The sequence below is a fragment of the Coregonus clupeaformis genome, unplaced genomic scaffold, assembly GCF_020615455.1.
Source record: "Coregonus clupeaformis isolate EN_2021a unplaced genomic scaffold, ASM2061545v1 scaf0012, whole genome shotgun sequence".
NCBI classification, from domain to species: Eukaryota; Metazoa; Chordata; class Actinopteri; order Salmoniformes; family Salmonidae; genus Coregonus; species Coregonus clupeaformis.
Window position 1 is genome coordinate 481,960 of NW_025533467.1, and position 16,700 is coordinate 498,659.

Genomic DNA, 16,700 nt, shown 5'->3' on the forward strand with positions numbered 1-16,700 from the left:
CAGTACTTCCTTCTTCTGTAAGGCATCTGTTTAGATTGTAAAAGCAGCAAATCAGGTCAAGCTCTATGCTTGAGTGTTAACCAGTCACATTAGCAAGTGAATGGAACGGCACCCTTGCCGCAATCAAGTGACTTGGATATAAAGAACATCATGACCAATAAAACGAATTATGATCTGGGCATTAAATGTGTGTAGTTGAACAATTTTATAACATCTCACTCAGAATGCTTACAGTATCTGATATAGTCGTTTCTACAGTAGAACGCTACCCAAACATGAACGATGTAAAATTATGTATTATGTATCATTAAAGTATTAGCAAAGACAGTACAGTATGAAGATAGGCTAAAACTGCATCTCCAAATAGAAATCCACGATCACACATGTAGGCGATGTCATGTCAAAGTTGGCTAGCACAGCTCATGCATAGAAACATGTCATGGGTCAAACGTTCTTCTCGCGCCGAACTGCCCATGTGCAGGACGTCAAATCAAAGGCACTCCTTCGATATAAAGTTGTTTTTGAAAAAAAAGAAAAACGTGTCAGTTTATGACTTTTATGAGGTTGGAGTAATAACATGTTCAACTTCTTAAGACATTGGCTCGAATCTAGGTTGTGCCTTTAGATTTCGAGAAAATGAACAACTAAGGAAGAATTTTTCACTTCTCTCATTGACTTCTCGAACCCTCGGCCTGGTCTGTTTCGCAAGCCTTCCCCGATGTATCGCGATGTTGTCCTTCTGGGTTTAGAAATGCTGTGGTATTAGTATTGACTGAGATTTCTCACGACACTTTCTTGGGGGTACGGTAATATGATACATTCTCAGGAGAACGTCACACTGAATAATTGCACTGTTTAAAATATATTCTAATGTCTGGCCAGTAGAGGGTGCTTGTGTTTAACAAAAGACGAAAAGACGAAAAGCTAAAACGGTAGATAATGGTTGAACAGAGAGCAGAGATGAAGACACATACTGCTTACACCTATCCAGTTCCTTCAGATCTGCAAACAAAGGAATAACAGTTTTCCTTAATCTTGGGGACCATGAGGCTGCACTGGTATGTTAGTGCTGAGCTGGAACAAAAAGCTGCACCTCCTGGAGTCCCCCATGAAAGTATTGAGTAACACTGGCAAAATAAGCAATGATGACGCCTCCACCTAGCCTTCTTATAGTTCATTCAGATCTGCAAAAACTGAGGTAGAGGTCAGGGGTTGTTATTTGACTGCGGCCTAAATCTTGGTTGTGACTAAAAACAGTATACGAGGTCTAGGTCAGGGGCTTGGTGTCTCAGTCTGTGTCCGACCATAATATTGGTAGTCACTCATCATCTCAGGTAGTGTGATAGAGGTCAGTACCCAGTCCATATTTGCAAAATACCAGTGAGGGTGTGAATACTTGTAAGTGAATCTGAAACGTATCGGATCAATATTTTTTTTTTAAATCAGCTGGTCATCTATGTCAAATGTTTCCATATGAATTGTGAGACGTAAGACACATGGCCACATTGTAAGGGTATTAGCAATGAGGTTGCGTTCCTCTAGTGTCAGATGTGTTCAGGATTTGTAACTGTCAAAAATAAAAACAGAACCACAGGAAAACAAGAAAAAATACTAAATGTACATAAAATACATGTCTGTTTTGTGGAAAACCCTTCAAATGGTTCAGAATAATGCTTGTGTACTTGACCAGGTTACTAAAATGTATAACTGGAAACTATGACTGCGTTTACACAGGCAGCCCAATTCTGATATTTTTTTCACTAAATTGGTCTTTTGACCAATCACATCAGATCATTTTCAGAGCTGATCTGATTGGTCAAAATACCAATTAGTGAAAAAAATAACATAAATTGGGCTGCCAGTCTAAACACAGCCTTAGTCATTGTTCCATGTGTGCAATAACTAAATGACTAAATAAATTGCTGTACTCCTTGCACATTTCCATGGCATTTCACTGAACCCCATTCATGTGCAGGATTCAAACAGGTGTTCACTAATGCAGGTTATTGAATTAACTCAAGACAAATAAACTATAACCCAACTGTAGAGCAAAGGCGCAAGTGTGTCCTTTTGTGAGTGATTTCAAATCCTAATAGGATAATTCAGGTCATGTTCCAAATTGGAATTATTGGAAGTATCATTTTACAATTCCTGCTGATCTGCCAGGCATTGCAGTATTGATTGTCAGTGGCATTGGCCAGCTGTGTATTTGTCTTCTTTATTGAAATGGTTAAATTAATCTGGCATTCACTGTTTGTCATGATCCTTGGAGAAATCCTGCATGGCATTGTAGGGGTTTAATGCCTGTGCCATTAAACCCCTACAACTCATCCAGAATGCCGTAGCCCGTCTGGTGTTCAACCTTCCCAAGTTCTCTCACGTCACCCCGCTCCTCCGCACACTCCACTGGCTTCCAGTTGAAGCTCGCATCTGTTACAAGTCCATGGTGCTTGCCTATGGAGCTGTGAGGGGAACGGCACCTCCGTACCTTCAGGCTCTGATCAGTCCCTACACCCAAATGAGGGCATTGCGTTCATCCACCTCTGGCCTGCTGGCTCCCCTTCCTCTGCGGAAGCATAGTTCCCGCTCAGCCCAGTCAAAACTGTTCGCTGCTCTGGCACCCCAATGGTGGAACAAGCTCCCTCACGACGCCAGGACAGCGGAGTCACTCACCACCTTCCGGAGACATTTGAAACCCCACCTCTTTAAGGAATACCTGGGATAGGATAAAGTAATCCTTCTCCCCCCCCCCCGCCCTTAAAAAATATATATATATATTGTAAAGTGGTTATCCCACTGGCTATAGGGTGAATGCACCAATTTGTAAGTCGCTCTGGATAAGAGCGTCTGCTAAATGACGTAAATGTAATGAACATCCTCTCAGCGGCTCCATGCTCCAGCTGAAAAACTGCTCCGCTCGCCAATCTCTCCAAGTCCCTATTTGCATAGAATCCTCTTTCCCTCTGGTCTGTGTGCATGTTGGGGTTTGTGTGTGTGAGCTGTTGAAATGTCTGAGGTGTAGTGTATAGCCAGGAACGGTCCGGTAAGGATTTGTGGCCAGACATAAGCCTAAAAGTGAGCCAAATATCAACTAGTGCATCATTAGTGTGTGTGTGTGTGTGTGTGTGTGAGACACTGCAAGTTGAAGATAAAAATTATTCATAAAGAAAATTGCCAAAAGTTTTAAGTTTCAACTGCTGGGGTGTGGCGCAGCAGTCCCCCAGAACAGCGTGGGATCGAATCCCACTGCAACCACCACTTTCCTCCTGTTCTCCCCTCTACCAACCTGTAACCCCATCTAGTTTCCACCTGTCTGAAATAAAGAGGGGGGAATATATGTAAAGGGTTGCAGAGCTCCCATTCCCCCCTTCTTTTTTTTTTAAGACCACACGGGGCCAAAAAAAGATAACAATATATATATATATATATATATATATATATTTTTACAAATGTTCCCATTTTGAATTATTTGAGTTTGTGTTTCCTCATCAACAAATGATATGTATTGCAATATTAAATCGAGTATGACAATTTTTTTCCCCCCTCGCTAAATGCACTAGCTAAATAAAATCTGTACAATCATGTCAGTTGCAGCAAGGTCTCTGGTAAGTCAAAAATTAGTTGGGAATAGAACTGATAGGGTTCCAGTGTCAAATGATCAAACTGCTGAACATGGGTACTCTTTTGAATACCAAGTGGCATGGGTAAAGGGGTAGCATTAATTACCAGAGGGCAAGGCAGAGGACCAGGTCGTGCCTCTGGACACCAGTGACAATAACCAATGTCCAAAATCGAAATTTCTTTGGCAGATTGGAAAATCAAACTCACTTTGAGGGAAAAACTTTGCTAAAGTATGAATCAATCTAGACCGTCATACTTATCCGAGTGAAACCACAAGTCCACATTCAACAGCACTGAACAGTTGTAAATTGTTTGGTATGGAAAAGGTGCCAAAGTGAACATGCGCACTGGCTGGGACTGCCTTTGTTGTACTCAATTACTACCATTATAGACAGCTTTCCACCAACACGTCCAGATGCTGCCCTACTGCCCCATTCCCTCCCTTTCTGCTTCACCCTACCAGTTGGTGCCTCCACATATTAGTCTGTCCCATCATGCTGTGTCTGCAAAGTCTATACCCCAAAACTGAGTATTATAAGCCTTTTATGGACAACTATCTGGCCAAAACATCCTTAACCGTGTGTGCCTCGCAGATACAGAAAACGGTCTGTCCCTGCTCGTATTCTTTGAACAACATACAAGTACAATGTAGGTAACTACCTGGTACAGCCAGAGGATGGGCCTCCCCTCAGCCTGGTTCCTCTCAAGGCTTCTTTTTCTTGCCACTGGGGTTCTGCTTAGCCTTTGGGGTCTAGGCCAGGTTACTGTCAAGCACTTCATGACAACTTGTAGCAAATGTTGCCAACTATGGTAGCTTTCTTTCAAACACATGCATACATCCTAAAATACAAATGTACCCTTTATGAATAGATGCTTCTGAAAACAAATCCCATGTCTGGATAGACAGTGCAGTCTCCGGTGCTCAGGTGAATATGATCCTTTGATGAATAGCTGAAGCATTGTTTTAAAGGCCCAGTGCAGTCAAAATTCAGTTTTTCCTGTGTTTGGTATTATATTGTACAACAGCTGATGACACATCTCGAACACTGTAAAAGTGTGAAAAAAATGTATCAGTGTTATTTCTTAATAGTTAATGGTTGCAAATACAATCTACACAGGACCTTTTCTTCAGCAGGTTTGGATGGGTGGGAGTTTTGGCTTTCCATAGTGACATCACCATGCAGTAAATTAGTTAATAGACCAATAAAGAGAGTTCTAAACCTCTCTGCCAATAACAGATAGTTTTCAATTTCCCTCTTCCTCACTCAGACCACTCCCAGACCATCCTAGTAAAATTCTTGCTTGAGAAAGTTTTTTGTGCAAAAAAAACTACAATGAACTAAAATATAAGCACAATAAGTGTTGGTCATATGTTTCATGAGCTGAAATAAAATATCCTAGAAATGTTCCATATGCAGAAAATGCTTATTCATCTCATTTGGTTCACTAATTTGTTTACATCCCTGTTAGTGAGCATTTCTCCTTTGCCAAGATAATCCATCCACCTGACAGGTGTGGCATATCAAGAAGCTGATTAAACATCATTACACAGGTGCACCTTGTGCTGGGGACAATAAAAGGCCACTCTAAAATGTGCAGTTTTGCCACAACACCAGAGGTCTCACGTTTTGAGGGAGCGTGCAATTGGCAAGCTGACTGCAGAAATGTCCACCAGAGCTGTTGCCAGAAAATTGAATGTTCATTTGCCTACCATAAGCTGCCTCCAATGTCGTTTTAGAGAATTTGGCATTACTTCCAACCGCAGACCACGTGTATGGCGTCTAGTGGGCGAGCAGTATGCTGATGTCAACGTTGTGAACAGAGTGCCCCAAGGTGGCGGTGGGGTTATGGTATGGGCAGGCATAAGCTACGGACAACGAACACAATTGCGTTTTATCTATGGCAATTAGAATGCAGAGAGATACCGTGACGAGATCCTGAGGCCCATTGTTGTGCCATTTATCCGCCATCATCACCTTATGTTTCAGCATGATAATGCACGGCCCCATGTCGCAAGGATCTGTACACAATTACTGGAAGCTGAAAATGGCCCAGTTCTTCCATGGCCTACATACCCACCAGACATGTCACCCATTGAGCATGTTTGGGATGCTCTGGATCGACGTGTATGGCAGTGTGTTCCAGTTCCTCCTAATATCCAGCAACTTCACACAGCCATTGAAGAGAAGTGGGACAACATTCCATAGGCAATCATCAACATCCTCATTAACTACGCGAAGGAGATGTGTCGCGCTGCATGAGGCAAATGGTGGTCACACCAGATACTGACTGGTTTTCTGAGTCACACACCTACCTGATGAATTTATTTCAATTGACTGATTTCCTTATACAGTGAGGGAAAAAAGTATTTGATCCCCTGCTGATTTTGTACGTTTGCCCACTGACAAAGAAATGATCAGTCTATAATTTGAATGGTAGGTTTATTTGAACAGTGAGACAGAATAACAACAACAAAAATCAGAAAAACACATGTCAAAAATGTTATAAATTGATTTGCATTTTAATGAGGGAAATAAATATTTGACCCCCTCTCAAATCAGAAAGATTTCTGGCTCCCAGGTGTCTTTTATACAGGTAATGAGCTGAGATTAGGAGCACACTCTTAAAGGGAGTGCTCCTAATCTCAGCTTGTTACCTGTATAAAAGACACCTGTCCACAGAAGCAATCAATCAATCAGATTCCAAACTCTCCACCATGGCCAAGACCAAAGAGCTCTCCAAGGGTGTCAGGGACAAGATTGTAGACCTACACAAGGCTGGAATGGGCTACAAGACCATCGCCAAGCAGCTTGGTGAGAAGGTGACAACAGTTGGTGCGATTATTCGCAAATGGAAGAAACAAAAAAGCACTGTCAATCTCCCTCGGCCTGGGGCTCCATGCAAGATCTCACCTCGTGGAGTTGCAATGATCATGAGAACGGTGAGGAATCAGCCCAGAACTACACGGGAGGATCTTGTCAATGATTTCAAGGCAGCTGGGACCATAGTCACCAAGAAAACAATTGGTAACACACTATGCCGCGAAGGACTGAAATCCTGCAGCGCCCGCAAGGTCCCCCTGCTCAAGAAAGCACATATACAGGCCCGTCTGAAGTTTGCCAATGAACATCTGAATGATTCAGAGGAGAACTGGGTGAAAGTGTTGTGGTCAGATGAGACCAAAATCGAGCTCTTTGGCATCAACTCAACTCGCCGTGTTTGGAGGAGGAGGAATGCCGCCTATGACCCCAAGAACACCATCCCCACCATCAAACATGGAGGTGGAAACATTATGCTTTGGGGGTGTTTTTCTGCTAAGGGGACAGGACAACTTCACCGCATCAAAGGGACGATGGACGGGCCATGTACCGTCAAATCTTGGGTGAGAACCTCCTTCCCTCAGCCAAGGCATTGAAAATAGGTCGTGGATGGGTATTCCAGCATGACAATGACCCAAAACACACGGCCAAGGCAACAAAGGAGTGGCTCAAGAAGAAGCACATTAAGGTCCTGGAGTGGCCTAGCCAGTCTCCAGACCTTAATCCCATAGAAAATCTGTGGAGGGAGCTGAAGGTTCAAGTTGACAAACGTCAGCCTCGAAACCTTAATGACTGGGACAAAATCCCTCCTGAGATGTGTGCAAACCTGGTGGCCAACTACAAGAAACGTCTGACCTCTGTGATTGCCAACAAGGGTTTTTCCACCAAGTACTAAGTCATGTTTTGCAGAGGGGTCAAATCCTTATTTCCCTCATTAAAATGCAAATCAATTTATAACATTTTTGACATGTGTTTTTCTGGATTTTTTTGTTGTTATTCTGTCTCTCACTGTTCAAATAAACCTACCATTAAAATTATAGACTGATCATGTCTTTGTCAGTGGGCAAACGTAAAAAATCAGCAGGGTATCAAATACTTCTTTCCTTCACTGTATGAACTGTAACTCTGTAAAATCTTTGAAATTGTTGCATGTTGCGTTTATATTTTTGCTCAGTATATTTTTGCTCATTTTAATGGGAATCTATTACAGTAAGGTACTTAATTGTTATCCAGAAATAATTTGATATTGATATAAAAACAGCTGCATTGGGCCTTTAAATAACAAAGACAGCCCTGTAGAAGTAGTTTATAGCAAAAGCAATGGATCTGAAGAAGCTAGTCGTGAGGATGAGCGCAATCTAGTATGTAAGACTAAGGACAAGGGATGCATCTCAATAGTCCCCTCTCCTCCATGAGCACTGATCTGAGTCAATGTACAATATGGCTGTGTGTGTTGGTGTCCCATGTGTGTATAGCATGACACTGCACGTTGTTTAGGATACAAATTCTAAAATCTTAATTACAAAAATGGCCAAAAGTTTACGTTCCAAGAGCGGGAGCGTGGCGCTCATCCCCTCTCCTCCATGAGCACTGATATGAAAACACAGGCGAAGTGAAAGCAAGATTGTGAACAGCGCAGATAAGAAACTAGGAAAAGCAGAGACCATTGCAATGCGCCAATGCTACAGATGTGTCTAGCCAAAATCAGTGATTGTTGAGAAAAGTGGCAGCTTGAACTTTAGCCAGGGATTTAAACCGACCCAAAGCTAACCTTGGCCTTTTCTATTAACCGGTCAACATTGCTCTATGAATCTTATAAGACTGGATGATTCTCTTCAGTATTCCACCCACAGTCACAGTTCAAACGCCATTGCACAAAGAATTCAAACCAGTTCCTCCAAAAGCTCAACTGGTCTGTAGCTTGCATTTGGTTGCCATCTTTGAGGCAGAAAATGTGCTATTGCTGTGTCACCGGTTTTTCATCCATTGTTGAATTAATCTATTTCCTATACCAAGCACTACTGAATGGCCGAAGAGACCTTGTTTTAGGACCATAGTGAGCGAGCATTCATTTTCTTTGACTCTGAAGTAATGTTTTTTCCCTGAGAACTAAAACCATATTCATGTGTCAACGAGTGAATTGGTTTTGCGCTTTCCATCAAGCAGTGATTTTTATCTGAACAACTTGTGTATCCTATTTTTGAAAACATACTTCCACTGTATTTCCTGACACAGTACTCTGCATTAGTAATTGTGTGAAGAATTTACTAGTATTTTTAAGACAGACTCACCTAATTGCAGCCTGTACCTTGTTGTTATGTTGTTGCCATGTAAGGCTGTCACTGAATAATGTACCGGTTTCAATATTTGTCAAATCAAAACATTAGCAACTATTGAAATACTGGACTGTAGAAAGACGGTGGTATTGAAGTAGAAGCATCTCAACCAGACTATACTAAACTTTCTACTATTTGGGAACTGAGGACATTTAATTTCGATTGTTGATTGGTTTGGTTTCTATTATTTTTCCACGTTTCCTGTTCAACTAGTTGAAGGAAAACATTTTATAACAAAGTTGCCAAAATTTGTACACTTACCCATTGCTGCTGACCCCTGCAAATAACCTTGTCTCCCTACACCTACAGATTGTGGATGGTATAGGTTACGTTATAGCTAGTGTCTGATGAATGCCAACTGAGTGAAAGTATTCTGTATGTGTTGGATATGCATGTGCTGTGAGTGATACATACTCGACTTGTAAAACATAGGTGATACTATGGATGTGGCCTGTACTGCAGTGAGACTAGGGTCACAGGATAAGGGAGATGTAGATGTGTCCACTTCCTTGCCCTCAACTTCTTCAGCCTCCTCTTCCTCACCCTCCTCTTCGGGCCGCTCCGCCAACAACATCTGGGGCATCCTAGCCGACCTCTGACCCTGAGGTCAAAATATTCACAGAGGTCAACATCATCTTATTTGGGGTTAAATGTACTCATACTATGTGAGTGAGTGTGTCAAAGTGTCATATTTATCTATTTCAAAGGCAAACAATCTCAGCATACATTCATCACCAAAATGAAACAAGGACAACATGCAGAAGAAAAAAATTGAAAAGTTTAGGTACAGTCTCTTAACCAAAACAACCTATTTTGAACCACGGGTTACCTTAGGGCCAGTTTTGGCTGCTGCTCTCCTCTGTGGGCGTTGTTTGGTTTTAGTCTCTTTGGAGTCAGAGAGGGTCTTCATAGTGGCAGCCGCGTGCCGGAGGATACAGTCTGTGCCGCAGTAAACGGAGTCGGGCAGGGCGTGCTTACTGCACCCTGAGCCGATGCACTGGGGCAGGGAACCGTCCAACTCCATCTCAGCTTCAGCAACCATCTCAGTCACCTCCTGCACCACAGCCTCCTAGGACCAGACTCACGTCAGCTCACATCTCAAACATGCAACTAAACACCATGGTTAAAATGTAGTCAAGTTCGTGCCGTACAAAGCAAGGAAAGCCATATAACACCACAAACTACAATTTATTTCCTTGCTTGCTAGCAAAGGAATCAGTGTTTTTTTAAGTTCTCACCTCGCTGGCCTGCTCTTCATGGACAACCTCCTCCTCCCCAGAGTAGGGCAGTGTCAGGCAGTCAGGGGAGCTCTGCTGGGGGTCTGGCTGGCTCTGGCGCTTGCTGGTGCATGTGGCGCAGATCCAGTCTCGTCCACTCCTCTCAAGCTTTCGGCCCTGCATCTCGCTGATGCCAACGCAGTCGCCATGGAACCACTCCAGACAATTGTCACAGGAGATCATGAACCTGGACAAGGAATCAGAAGAGCAATAAGAAAAGTGTCAGCTAAAGAACAACAACTACAATCAACAACCACAGACAATTTAGAAACAGATGTCTGTGGCAGATGGAAACAGCCGAGATTTAGTGTTGCTATACCAAAAACATTAGGCTTGCTTGTTTGTTTTCACAGATTAATACCGTCCTAGACAATGCTACACATACCTTTTGTTGTGTCTCTGTCGACAGATGCAGTAAAGGGCATGGGGGTTGTAGCCCTCACTGTCCGATATGCTAGAATACTCTGACTTTTCTTCCTCGATCCTCTCCTCCTCTTCCACCTTGTCCTTTGCCTCTGTTACATTATCATTTTGGCTAGCCTTTTCATCTGTTGTCTCTGGATCAGACTCAAGAGGCGGCATAGAGTCTGAGCTGGACTGTTGAGAAGGAGAAGGGCTTTGAGAATCTACCACAACCTTCTCAGGACTCCTCTCCCTTTCCGCCTGAGGCTGATGCACCTGCTGCGGTTCCAACTCATTGACAAAAATCACCTCCTCTTCGTCCGCAGTGCTCGACTCTGGCTCCACCCTCCTCCCCCTCCCACGCCCCCTACCTCTCCCTCGTCCTCTGCCTCTCCCTCTTCCCCTCCCCCGGCCTCTCCCTCTGACCCCCCTCCCCCTGGACTCCCCCCTCCCCCTAGTACTCAGCCGTTCCTGGAGCTGCTTCAGGGTCAGCTCATCACTGCCCTCCTCTATACTGGAGGCAGCTTCCACGTCCCCACTAGCCCCATAGCTAGGGGCAGGGGCAGCCATAGTTTGGGCAGGGGCAGCCATGGGCATGTAATCCTCCTCCTTCTCCCCAAGTAGAGAAAAAGCAGTGCCAAATGCAGATCCAAAGTCCTGCCAAGAGGTGGGATCTAGGCTGCCACCTGGGCAGAGCTCTTGGGGTTCTGAGGAAGGCTCTGTGTCCATTGGAATGGGGGAGGCCGTTCCGGAGTACTCCAGGTCGGCCGGGACGCTCCTCCTCCCCCCTCGCCCACGTCTTGAATAGGTCTTGGCTGGGCGGCCTCTGCCCCGACGTGAGGGTAGGGGTGGAGATTCTGGATCTTCAATCTCATCCAATCCCACAAACTCTCTTCTGGCAACCGTGGTCCGCCTGAAGCCCCAGGTCTTTTTGAACTCGCTGATGGTCGGCCTAGCTCCCCTCTCGGCCCCCTCCACCTGCTCTGAATCTCCTCTGTGCTCCTCTACACCAAGGAGAGAAGAGCAAGGGTAGAAAAACAATCCCATCATTTGGACAGCTAATGCACAGTCCATTCCATTAAGACTAAAAGGGGGAGGAAAATAGGAAAGGTCATACCTGTATCAGTGCCAGTGAGGTCATGGATCTCATTGATATCCATAAAGTCCTCCATGGTAGACATCCTGTCAAATCAAGATAGAAAAATACTAATGTTATCCAATCTACCACAAATGCTGTTGATTGAAATGAAGCACATTTACACGTTGAGCCTTGAAGAGCAGTCCATCACTTTGCATTAATCCTTAAGAGTCTGACGCACCAGTTCGTCAATCTGGGTAACAAAAAAATCCCCATCAAAATCTGTCAGTTTATGCTAGATATCATTTTTGCATGGGTAGCATCTCAATCCACCGCATCCGCCTATGTCGGCCTTCTGCATCTGCGGTGGAAGGTGGCCGAGCTACAGTGGCGTCTTCTCACAAAAACGTCTGTAGTGTCAAAACGTTTTGACCTAAACTAATATGGAAAATAAACTCTCACAAAAACGATGGCATTTTCCGTTTTGCTCTACAACCCCCACGGGACTCGTCTGAAGTCAGTACTGTCCTTGTGCCAACTTGTGTTTGTAGCGTTCAAACCGTTTGGGCTACAAACTAATGTGATCCCACTGTGGAAAGGGGAGATTCTCACGAACACGATGGTGTTCTCCGTTTTACGCTACAACCCCTACAAGTGTCACAGGACTTGTCTGACAGTAACCGGTACCAGTTTTAAAACAATGGGAGTAGAGGTAGTTAGAGTGGTTAAATACACTACCGGTCAAAGGTTTTAGAACACCTACTCATTCAAGGGTTTTTCTTTATTTGTACTAGTTTCTACATTGTAGAATAATACTGAAGACATCAAAATTATTAAATAACACATATGGAATCATGTAGTAACCAAAAAAAGTGTTAAACAAATCAAAATATATTTTAGATTCTTCAAAGTAGCCACCCTTTGCCTTGATGACAGCTTTGCACACTCTTGGCATTCTCTCAACCAGCTTCATGAGATAGTCCCCTGGAATGCATTTCAATTAACAGGTGTGCCTTGTTAAAAGTTAATTTGTGGAATTTCTTTCCTTCTTAATGCGTTTGAGCCAATCAGTTGTGTTTTGACAAGGTAGGCGGGGTATACAGAAGATAGCCCTATTTGGTACAAGACCAAGTCCATATTTTGGCAAGAACAGCTCAAATAAGCAAAGAGAAACAACAGTCCATCATTACTTTAAGACATGAAGGTCAGTCAATACGGAACATTTAGAACTTTGAACGTTTCTTCAAGTGCAGTCGCAAAAACCATCAAGCGCTATGATGAAACCAGCTCTCATGAAGACCGCCACAGGAATGGAAGACCCAGAGTTACCTCTGCTGCAGAGGATACGTTCATTAGAGTTACCAGCCTCAGAAATTGCAGCCCAAATAAATGCTTCACAGAGTTCAACAGACACATCTCAACATCAACTGTTCAGAGGAGACTGTGTGAATCAGGCCTTCATGGTTGAATTGCTGCAAAGGAACCACTACTAAAGGACACCAATAAGAAGAAGAAACTTGCTTGGGCCAAGAAACACGAGCAATGGACATTAGACCGGTGTGAGATTTTTGGTTCCAACTGCTGTCTGTGAGACGCAGTGTGGATGAACGGATGATCTCCGCATGTGTATTTTCCACCGTAAAGCACGGAGGTAGTGGTGTTATGGTGTGGGGGTGCTTTGCTGGTGACACGGTCTGTGATTTATTTAGAATTCAAGGCACACTTAACTAGCATGCCTACCACAGCATTCTGCAGCGAAACACCATCCCCATCTGGTTTGGGCTTACCGGGATTATCATTTGTTTTTCAACAGGACAATGACCCAACACACCTCCAGGCTGTGTAAGGGCAATTTTACCAAGAAGGAGAGTGATGGAGTGCTGCATCAGATGACCTGGCCTCCACAATCCCCCAACCAAATTGAGATGGTTTGGGATGAGTTGGACCGCAGAGTGAAGAAAAAGCATCCAACAAGTGCTCAGCATATGTGGGAACTCCTTCAAGACTGTTGGAAAAGCATTCCAGGTGAAGCTGGTTAAGAGAATGCCAAAAGTAAGCAAAGCTGTCAAGGCAAAGGGTGGCTATTTGAAGAATCTCAAATATAAAATATATTTTGATTTGTTTAACACTTTTTTGGTTACTACATGATTCCATGTGTTATTTCATAGTTTTGATGACGTCACTATTATTCTACAATGTAGAAACGTTTTTTAAATTTTTTATAAATAAAAACCCTTGAATAAGTAGGTGTTCTAAAACTTTTGACCAGTAATGTATGTCTAAAAAACAAAAATTAATTCCTTCGCTTTCTTATATCTCCTAGATATAGGAAAGACACTTCAAAACCGTATGCCTTACGATTTATGCCTGTTTTGCCATTTATGAATGTATTATTTAATGTGTTTTTATGGGCTATAGTAGAAGGCCAAATTCAATATTTTATATATACCTAAAGGGGTCCCCCTTGGTCAACTGCAGTTCACCAGCCGACAATGCAGAACCAGTTAAAGCTACAATATATAACTTATTGGGCGACCCGACCGACTTCATATCGAAATGTGAGTTATAGACCTGTAATTCTCATTGAAAGCAAGTCTAAGAAGCGGTAGATTTGTTCTATGTGCACTATTTATAGGATTCCTGTGCTTAAGCTTAGTTTGTCTCTTTTAATTTTGTACACCAGTTTCAAACAGCTGAAAATAGAATAATTTTGGTTATTGAAAATATATTTCACAGCGGTTTAGATAGTACAATGATTCTCTACACTCAGTGCTTGTTTGTCAAACAAAAATAATGTGCACTATTAGAATTGTAGCAACCAGGAAATGGCAGAGCGGTTCCTGCATATTGTACCTTTAAATGCTAATAATGTAATAGAGACTATGGTACAAGGTCAGAAAAAATGAAATCCTACTACACAATGCAAACAGGCAGACTCTTTATTCTACTATTTATTTCAGTTGACTTCAAGGGGGGAAAATCACATCACCTGTGATGTGAATAACTGACAGTATGTAACTACAAAGGCTAACTCATGTCCAGGGTGTTAGTGCCTCTTGCTAACACTGGGCCTACCTGAGCCCATAGAAATAGAATGAATCATTCTAGTTCACTGCCTGAGCCGCACTAACGCCCTGTACCAGAGCTATACACAAGCCATATTTGAATTCAGAATCAGACCAGCATAAAAATATATGCATCTAGCTAGTAGACAAGGCTATGAGCACTATGTCATGTTATGAATAGAAATAGACTGCAATTGGGTGTTCAAAAACAGGGCATCCCCCTCATGTTCATTACATTAAACAAAGATCATTTCTGATAAATTAGTATTCCTCCCTCATTCATCCCATAGAGAAAAGGTGAATTTCAATCAAGACTTGCTATTTACTACAGAGGCATGTAGACACACAACTCAACTTCTAAATTTAACTGATACACTGACACCGCACAAATGAAGATTAGATAAGTCTTCCACTGAAATATTAAAATTACAGCCACTGAATGAAACCAATGTAGGCATGTAGTTAGCTAACGCGTTAGCTAGTGATTAAAACAAAAACATGCAGTTTTAAAAACTAGACTAGTCACCCTCCCCCACCTAGCATTGAGCTAGCTAACAAGCTAGTTAACTTTAGCTCGTGGAATGTTTTCACTAACGTTAGCCTGCTAACGAATTTAACCAGCTCACGTTAGCTACCTAGCTCGCTAGCCAAGCGGCGTATGTAGTGGTATTATGTCTAACAGTATAACTACCAAACATTATTGATACAAAAGCAAAAATAACAGAGAAAACGTATACTAACTAGAGAGCCTACCTAATGTTAGCTTGTTAACTGGCCTATGCTGTGCACAGGGTCAAGGAGCCTTACCGCGTGACAATGTTTTAATGGAAGTTAATTTGGCTAGCTAGCATCTAACTAACTGTTGTTGTAAAATATAATTGCATAAATTAATCTAACGATACTTTTTTTTTTTTTTTTAACAATAGCTAGCTACCTTACTGGTTATCCAGTTGTGTTCTGTCGTAGGACAACGTCTACACAACCTTCCATTTTGTCTTCTCCTCCACTGTGTTGGTGCGTTCAAGACAACTTGGAACTAGGAAATCTCTGACTTCAGTGCGTTCAAGACAACTGGGAACTCGTAGAAAACAAGCTCTGACTAGTAAAAATGGTTTTGAACGGTCATCCAACTCCGAACTAATGCTGCGTTCATAACCAAGTGGGAATGTGGTACTAACCAGTTGTGAAGTCGTAAATACAAGTTGAATGTGTTGAAATCCATGAGAAACGCGATTGGCTAATGGCAAACATGCTGTGTCAACCATAAACTAAAGGTACAGCTAGGGGTGAAATAAGTATAGCCAGTTATAAGTGTAACGGTTTAGCAGATTATAAGAAAAGACAATCAGTTTTTAAGTGGCTAAAAGAGAAGGAATATAATATCAGGGTTGGGTTGGTTACTTTCTAATGTAAACCGTTACAGTTACTAGTTACTGTCCAAAATTGTAATCAGTAACGTAACTTTTGGATTACCCAAACTCAGTAACGTAATCTGATTACATTCAGTTACTTTTAGATTACTTTCCCCTTAAGAGGCATTAGAAGAATCCCCACCTTATCTTAGCTCATTGGTCACCATAGCAACACCCACCCCTAGTATGCGTTCCAGCAGGTATATCTCACTGGTCATCCCCAAAGCCAACACCTCCTTTGGTCGCCATTCCTTCCAGTTCTCTGCTGCAAATGACTGGAACGAACTGCAAAAATCTCTGAAGCTGGAGACACTTATCTCCCTCACTATCTTTAAGCATCAGTTGTCAGAGCAGCTTACCGATCACTGCACCTGTACACAGCCCATCTGTAATTAGCCCACCCAACTACCTCATCCCCATATTGTTATTTACATTGTTATTTATTTTGCTCATTTGCACCCCAGTATCTCTATTTGCACATCATCTTCTGCACATCTATCACTCCAGTGTTAATACTCAATTATAATTGTAATTATTTTGCACTATGGCCTATTTATTGCCTTACCTCCATAACTTACTACATTTGCACACACTGTATATAGATTTTCTATTGTGTTATTGACTGTACGTTTTGTTTATTCCATATGTAATTCTGTGTTGTTGTTGTTTTTACCGCACTGCTTTGCTTTG

General features: G+C 42.5%; 1 protein-coding gene across 1 annotated transcript in view; it reads right to left on the bottom strand.

The window, feature by feature from the left end:
* The window catches only part of LOC121546443 (death-inducer obliterator 1-like), a 42,356-nt gene extending 26,737 nt beyond the window's left edge, over positions 1 to 15,619 (bottom strand). Inside the window, exons 1-7 of the mRNA XM_045212410.1 lie at positions 15,533 to 15,619; positions 11,573 to 11,637; positions 10,898 to 11,459; positions 10,439 to 10,801; positions 10,015 to 10,240; positions 9,606 to 9,845; positions 9,191 to 9,377 (exon numbers count right to left, since the gene is read on the bottom strand). Of these exons, the coding sequence (XP_045068345.1) occupies positions 9,191 to 9,377; positions 9,606 to 9,845; positions 10,015 to 10,240; positions 10,439 to 10,801; positions 10,898 to 11,459; positions 11,573 to 11,636 (1,642 nt within the window). The 5' untranslated portion in view covers position 11,637; positions 15,533 to 15,619. The remainder of the gene's footprint in view (positions 1 to 9,190; positions 9,378 to 9,605; positions 9,846 to 10,014; positions 10,241 to 10,438; positions 10,802 to 10,897; positions 11,460 to 11,572; positions 11,638 to 15,532) is intronic.
* Positions 15,620 to 16,700: the final 1,081 nt, after the last annotated feature.